This window comes from Primulina huaijiensis, chromosome 9 (genome assembly GCF_012295235.1).
Source record: "Primulina huaijiensis isolate GDHJ02 chromosome 9, ASM1229523v2, whole genome shotgun sequence".
Lineage (NCBI taxonomy): Eukaryota > Viridiplantae > Streptophyta > Magnoliopsida > Lamiales > Gesneriaceae > Primulina > Primulina huaijiensis.
The window spans coordinates 17386421-17394184 of record NC_133314.1 but is presented as its reverse complement, the minus strand read 5'-3'; the positions used below and the strand labels follow the sequence as shown (position 1 = coordinate 17394184).

General features: G+C 39.8%; 1 protein-coding gene and 1 pseudogene across 5 annotated transcripts; one reads left to right on the top strand and one right to left on the bottom strand.

The window, feature by feature from the left end:
* Window positions 1-238: 238 nt before the first annotated feature.
* On the top strand, window positions 239-2785 carry LOC140983926 (nucleobase-ascorbate transporter 2-like; annotated as a pseudogene).
* Window positions 1009-7007, bottom strand: LOC140985081 (uncharacterized). Of its 5 annotated transcripts, none has more exons than XR_012176694.1 (5): window positions 5883-7007; window positions 5383-5598; window positions 3311-5299; window positions 2809-3231; window positions 1009-1183 (listed from the first exon to the last, which is right to left on the bottom strand). XR_012176694.1 is itself a non-coding variant. In XM_073452833.1 (5 exons), the coding sequence occupies exons 1-4, from the start codon at window positions 6928-6930 to the stop codon at window positions 2888-2890; spliced, it is 3597 nt and encodes a 1198-aa protein (XP_073308934.1). In that variant the 5' UTR covers window positions 6931-7007; the 3' UTR covers window positions 1010-1146; window positions 2869-2887. The 5 variants fall into 5 exon arrangements, 4 of the variants coding, with proteins under 4 accessions (XP_073308934.1, XP_073308933.1, XP_073308935.1 ...); XM_073452833.1 differs by having other exon boundaries at window positions 1010-1146; window positions 2869-3231; XM_073452832.1 differs by lacking the exon at window positions 1009-1183 and adding an exon at window positions 2659-2798 and having other exon boundaries at window positions 2869-3231.
* Between the last annotated feature and the right edge of the window lie 757 nt (window positions 7008-7764).

Here is a 7764-nt window from a genome sequence, read left to right as displayed (position 1 = left end):
CAAAAATTACGGAGATCGACCTGCCCGGTCAGGTCGTGGGGGTTTGGGGCAACGCCCCCAAAAGCTCTTCAGAAACTAAGGGCTGCGGGTGAAGGGCAAGGGCGTTGCGCGAGGGGCTGTGGAGAAGGGCGAATGGCGTCTGGGAGGGGCGAGGGCGAGAGCTGCGCAGGCTGGGCGAGAAGCTGGCGCACTGTTCAGGCTAGGGTGCGCTGTGGAGGCGAGAACAGGGGGCAGTGGAATGGCGAGGGAGACGAGGGGCGAGGCGCTACGAGCAGGGCGAGGAGCTGTGCGAGGGGTTGGGCGAGGCGCTATGAGGCAAAGCTATCAGAGGATGGGCGAGGGGTGCGGCGGGCTCAGGGCGAGGGCGGGTGCGAGGGGTGGCGCGATGGCTTGGGCGAGGCAAGGGCGAGGGGTGGCGAGCTGCGATCGATGGCTTGCACAAGGTTAATGGCGAGGTGATGATGAAGCAGCGCTAGGGTTAACGCGCAGATATAGGCGGGGGAGAGCTGGTGAATTTCGATTTGATTTGTTTCCAAATTTTTGGAGAGTGACGAGCGTCAGAAAGTAAGTGCACAACTCGTGCCCGGTAAATCGAGGACAACACAATTAATCGAACTTTGAACCTACGATTCAGTTCGACTCGGGAGGAGGAGACTGGTGATACCCAGAGATGAGCCCATCAAGAACCGGCCCATATCTAGGGCCCACAAGTGAAGGGCCCATGACAAACCCATGTATTCTTCTATAAATACCAGGTTTGAGCGTATGATTATTATTCACTATATTGTTTTCAGCAGCACCCTTAGCTGCTCTCCTCATATATCCTCAGTCTCTGACTTGAGCGTCGGAGTGGCTACGCCAGGACACCCTCCTGACCCCCTTCTAACGATCTTATTCTTGATTTCAGGCTCAGGACAATTTCAAAACCTGTGTCTGGATTAGTGACAATCGCCGGAATCGGACCCTAAATTTCCCGTGAGTATCAACCAGAATTAACTCAAAGAAATTGCCGAACCGATAAAGCAAAACTAATTTCTTCTTCCCCATGGTTAATATCTGTCAACTTGTTCTGCTGTAGAATCAACCTATTTCATTTTATTGTCTTGTCTTTGAAATTATTTATTTCCTTGGAGCATTACTCATCACCTATAAATTTATCGATACGATTAAAATCCCGTATCCACTGCAGTGGTGCACCCACCTTTGATGCTGGTCATTCATTTGGAAGGATGTCTGCTGTACTGGTCGCCTTAATTGAGGTAAACTTCCACAGTTCTAATATTTTATAACTCCAGTAGAGTGATTGTTGCAATTGATAAAGTTTCCTTCTTCTTCAGTCAACGGGAGCTTACAAGGCAGCAGCTCGTTTGGCAAGTGCAACACCGCCTCCCGCTCATGTTCTTAGTCGTGAAATTGGTTGGCAAGTTGGTAGAAAAAAGTTCTCTGAATTTATGCCTTTTACTTAATGCCACGATTTTGAAGTTTATTGAAGCAAATATCTCTCGAAATAAATTAAAGACTAGGGCATTCTGGTACTGGATCCACAGTTTCTGTGTAAGTGGTTTAGGCTTTATTCACTACTTTGCCTTCACTACTTAATATATAACAGATATTCACTAATGATTTCTATGGAAACACGGAAAATATTGGTCTTCTTGGAAGCACCCGTGTTGGCAGTAGTAGAGTGATTCAAATTTCGGCTGGCTTCATGATCTTCTTCTCAATCTTGGATGATAAGCATATACTGCCAAGAATTCAAAAATACACATTGTTGGTGTTTTTTTTATCATCATTTTAAAAAAAATGTTATGTGCAGGGAAATTTGGAGCATTGTTTGCATCAATACCTTTCTCAGTGTTTGCAGCAAAATATTGTGTTATGTTCGGTATAGTTGGTCAGTAATCCGGGTTTCGTTGCTTGAAACTTGTTTGGCTTCATTTCCCTTGTTTCTGATTGCTTATCGCTATTTCAGCTTCGGTGGGATTGTCATTTTTGCAATTCACGAACATGAATTCAATGAGAAACCTTTTCATCGCTGGTGTATCCCTCTTCCTCGGTTTGTCTATCCCAGAATACTCCAGGGAATACACTTCCGCTGCTCTTCATGGTCCTGCGCACACCAATGCTGGATGGGTGAGTTGACACAAATATATTATTATTCTGTCTTGTTTTCACATGTTTCTAACAACTCCCATTTATTCGGTATCGTCCATGTTCTGCTGCAATTCAATGATTTCCTTAACACGATTTTCTTGTCCTCCCCTACCGTGGCCTTGATCGTGGCTGTATTCTTCGACAATTCGCTTGACTACAAGGATAGTGCAAAGGACGGAGGGATGCCCTGGTGGGTGAAGTTCAGGACATTCAAAGGAGACAGTCGAAATGAAGAGTTTTACACCCTTCCATTTAATCTGAACCGATTTTTTCCTCCATCATTATTTTTTAATTTATTTGAGTTGATCCATCTTGGGTTATTCCATTTTAATCCAATAAAAAAGTTTCACATAAATTTTCGAAGTTCACAGAAAATTTCAGCTTCTAATCGTTCCAACAGTGAATTCAAGAAACAAGGAGTTGCACGGAAACTTTTTTCATTACAATAGACGCTGTAAACTTGTTTGATGAAATTGATCCTGGTAAAATTTCATATGAACTATAATATGGCGACTTCTTCGGATAAAATTATAATATTTTACAGTGGTAAAATAATCTCTTGATAAAATCATCATAGTCTCATGTTCGAGCTGCTGTCAATAGCATGGTTTCCAAACCAACCCCTTCTTGCAATTGCTTTTGCTCTACACACACATAAACGCAAAGAGGAAGATATTTATATTGCCTCAACGATATGTTTACATTGATTCTTACCGGAATTTCTGAATCCCCATTAATCTGACATTAACTGAAGTTTGATTTTCTTTAGTTCTGCAAGGACATCTTTCATGTTCATCCTTTCTCCAGGCGATTCTGCCATGCAATTCAAGGCTAATTCCAGGACGGAATTAAGACATCTCAATTTCTTGTTAAAATTTTCTTCCTTTGGTCTTGTTAAATCGACATCAATAACATGACTTAGTGCATTAGACTGTGAATTCTTTACCCACTTCTTGAGGTTAAGATCTCCATCAAACTTCTCATCACTAGGCCGTTTTCTTGTGAAAGTTTCCAACAGCATGACGCCATAACTATACACATCACATCTTGTGGAAACCATACCTTCCAACCCATACTCTGAAAATGACAATTTCAAACAAATTATTAGCAAAATATGAGCGGAAAGTGAGAAGAAAAATTCAAGGTTGAGTATTGCCTGGAGCCATGTAACCCAGTGTAGCCATGGTCCTGGTGTGTGTTATGCTCCCATCTTCGCCCAAAAATTTTGCAATACCAAAATCACTAACATGGGCAACCATGTTTTCATCTATAAGGACGTTGCTAGGCTTCAAGTCGCAGTGAACCACAGGTGTGGAGTAACCATGGTGAAGATATTCCAAGGCACTAGCCACGTCGATCATTATGCTCAATCTTTGAATTATATTCAAGAAATATCCATCAGAATGCAGCCACTTTTCCAGACTCCCATTGGGCATGTATTCGAGCACTAAGGCCCTGAAATCCTGGTTGGAGCAACTGCTGATTACCTTCGTGAGATTTCTATGGCGAAGATTGCGAAGTACTTCACATTCAACATCAAAGGTCTTCAACACACCTTCTAATTCCATGTTAAATACCTTTATGGCCAAAATTGTCCCGTCTCTCATAACACCTTTATAAACAGAACCGAAACTTCCCTTACCGAGAAAATTTTCGTCACTATATCCATTTGTTGCCTGTAAAAGATCGTGATAGGAAATTTTTGGAGGTCTTTCAACAGATGATATATCTGATACAGTTGGAGGCCTGGGTTTTCTCCTGTTTTTAATCAGTATCAAGGTGAAGGTGACGGCTGACACTAATACTGCAATTCCTAGGAGAATGAATACTACTCGAAGTACTTGTTTTACTTTAGATTTGTGCTTTGATTCTCGACAGGATGACATCGGTGGACCACATAATCCAACGTTGGACATAAAAGATTCACTAGTAAAGTTATGAAAAGGACCATCAGTAGGAATCTCTCCTGATAATTGATTGAAAGAAACATTGAAGTACACAAGATGCTTTAGTGCTTCTAAAGACTTTGGAATTGCACCAGAGATGTTATTGTAGGAAATGTCTAGGGAAACCAAACTTAACATGTTACCTATCGACTCAGGAATGGATCCTCGAAATCTATTATGAGCCAGAGAAAGATCTATTAGGCTTTGCAAATCTCCCAGTGTAGCGGGAATATCGTCTGACAGTTGGTTCATTGACACGTTAACTGACGTTGCCACTTTCAGATTTCCTATTAGAGGAGAGAGAGAACCAGTGAAGGAATTTGAGGAAATGTCAAGTGTGAGAAGATTTTGCAAGTTCCATATGCTAGCAGGTATATCCGAAGTTAAGTTATTGAAACTGAGGTCTATGTCCCTTAGAGAAGAGACATTTCCCAAGCATTCTGGAATTGAGCCTATAAGTAAATTTTGGCTCAAGTACAATGCTCCCAGGTTCTTTAATTTGCATAAGCCACTTGGAATGTATCCTCTTATTCGATTGCTACCAAGAGATAATCGCTGAAGGTCCCATAAACCATCTAGTGTTTCTGGAATAAATCCACTCAACTCATTTCCATAAAGATACAATGATGCCAATCCACTCAAGTTACCAATTTCGTTCGGAATGTAGCCCGTAATTTTGCAATCAGAAGCATAAACAGTGTGCAGGGAAGAAGATAGATTCCCCACAGATGAAGGAAGAATGGCATTTAGTGGATTGTAACTGATAGCCAATTCGGTTAACTGCCTGCAATTCGTCAAGGAGTTGAGAAAGCTCAATTCAGGAGACATAGATTCACTTGTAAAGTTGTTCGTCTCCAAGTTTAGGAGTTGTAGGGATCTTAGATTCCCGAGAGAATCTGGGATTGGACCGGTGAATTTATTCTCAGAAAGGTCTATAGTTGTCAGCTCAGAACAGTTTGAGATAGAATTCGGGAAAACTCCATCAAAGTTGTTCGCACCAAGGTAAAGTTCTTCAAGATTTGGAAGAAGATTACCAATATTTGATGGAAGTTTTCCTGAAAGGTAATTTCCAGTCAGTGAAATCAATATCAACGTGGAAATGTTGAATATATCTGGCGGCACGAAACCGCTTAATCCATTAGTTCCCAAGTCCAGTGCCGCTAATTCCTTGAGTTCACTAAACCTTTGAGGTATCACACCTGTAAATACAAAACAAGCTGTAGAAGTCAAGAAAGCGGGAAGAAATTTCTCGTGGAAAGGAATAAATTAACAGTTTTTGAACCGGTGAAGTGGTTATGGCCAAGATAAAGTTCCATAAGCGTGGTGAGATTCCCAAATTCTTCTATTAAGATTCCCTCGAGTTTATTTTGAGCCAATGACAAACGCAGTAACGAAGTGATGTTGAAGAGGCTGGATGGAATAGAGCCACTAAGAAGGTTGTTTTCCACGGCAAAGAACTGGAGATTACGAAGTTTACCTATCTCAGATGGAATTGGGCCTGACAAATTCAAAGAAATGGAATTTGAAGTTGGTAAAACAAGCTAGAACATCGTGCTCATGCAAAGATGCTACTCGGATGTTAAATTATAAGATTGCTGCTTCCTAATATTCAATGGAAAACTCAATTTTTACATCATGTCCGACATGATTTGCAACTAATGCATATAGGATCTTGGACTAATGGAACTAGGCATTATATGAATACTTAATTTGGCAGCATTTATTTGAAACATATATAGCACAACAATGACATGCATTGATTGGCAAAATGTAAGGTCGTACCTGTGAACTTGTTGAAGCCAAGATACAATACATCCAACATCTCTAAATTCACGATTTCGGGTGGTATGGTTCCAATAAAGTTATTATTTGACAATGACAGGGTTTGAAGCTGAGAACATGCAGAAATAGTGGATGGAATTTGGCCATGAATCTCATTGAAAGATAGATAAACCCCTTGAAGTGATGGAAGTTGAAGGCACATATCATTTGGAAGAACACCAGATAAGTTATTTTGTGTGAAAGATATAAGTTCTAGTGTTGAGATATTAAAGATGCTGAATGGTATAGAACCCGTAAGTTGGTTATTCGCCAGATTCAACCATTTCAGATTATGCAGATTCCCTATGCCTTCTGGTATGATTCCTTGAATTGAATTTTGAGACAGAATCAAAGTCTCTAAACTTGACAAGTTCACTATTGAAGAAGGGATGGAACCAGAAAGATGGTTACCTTCTATGCTCAAAGCCTTGAGTTCACGAAGATAGCTTATTGATTCAGGGAGTTCACCTTGAATAGAATTAAATCCCATGTCCAGTGTCTCGAGCTTCGTTTCATTAGAAAGTGAGCGAAGGAATAATCTCAAACCAGTAAAGCTGTTGTTTCTGAGAGACAGGTATCGAAGTTGAGGCAATAAACCGAACAAAAATGGAACTCCCCCGGTGAAATTGTTGTAACTCAGTCGGATGAATCTCAATCTTCGAAGACTAGCCAAATCACTCGGCAGAATCCCACTGAAATAGTTGTTTCTCATGTCTAAGGAAACAAGAAATGAGAGGTTTCCGAGTTCGGGAGGGATGGTTCCGGTAAGACCCATACTTGAAACATTAAGTGCAGTTATTCTTCGATGGCTAGCACCACAAGTGACTCCAATCCAGTTACAAACTGAAGATGAAACGGTCCAGTTCTTCAGGATGCCATAACGGTCTGAGGTGATGCGAGTTTTTAAGGCAAGGAGAGCTGATTGATCAGTAGTGATGTTGGTTCGTGCAGTGGCCGAGTTAACCAGTAAGTACCACAGGAATAAGACGGGAGCAAAACTTGCCGCCATAAACTTCCTGTAATTTAGAGATGTAGGGAAGCAGTGTGATCAATATTTACATGAATCCAGAAAGTAGAAGGAATATGAAGTGAATAATTTCTACATGAGAGTGGTCAGAATTTAAGGCATGAATTTAATTTTGTTTAATAATTTAGTTTTTTTTAAAAAAAAAAAAAAATTTGTTTAATTTATTGATTTATTGTTATTTTCTTTGTAATAAACTCCAACTTATATCTATCTTGTTTAATAATTTATTTAGTTTTTTTTATCTTCTTTAAAAATTTATTTATTTATTTTCTAAAAAAAACCATCATGATAACTTTTAAATATTGTTGAGATACCATTTTTTGCTTTTGGATGATATTATTGTGATCGACTATAACTTGATTAATATTATATTAATTTAATTAAGTTAATAAACTGTAAATTCGAAATTCTCCTTGAAAGTTATGCAATAAATGAAAACTTTCAAATATTGTTGTAATGTGATGCAGCGTTTCTTGATTGAAGTCTTGTCACGATATCTATTGTCAACTAGTGCTGCGTGTGATTTTCTTGATTGAAGTCTTCTCACGATATCGATCGTCAACCATGCACACTACGAGAGTGGGTCAAATAAGGCTCCTCACCTGGAAAAAGGATTTATATTACGTGAGAACCACGTTGTGATGAGGACGAAGCGTTTTCGTTTATTGAAGTCAGAAAACTGAAAACTTGATGATTGAGTTCTACAGTGGTGTTGTCATCTACTAACTTCTAACTCAACTATCATCTAACTGCTATCAAGCTAACTATATCAACTAACTACTCAATTAACTAATTAACAACTGATTAACATATATA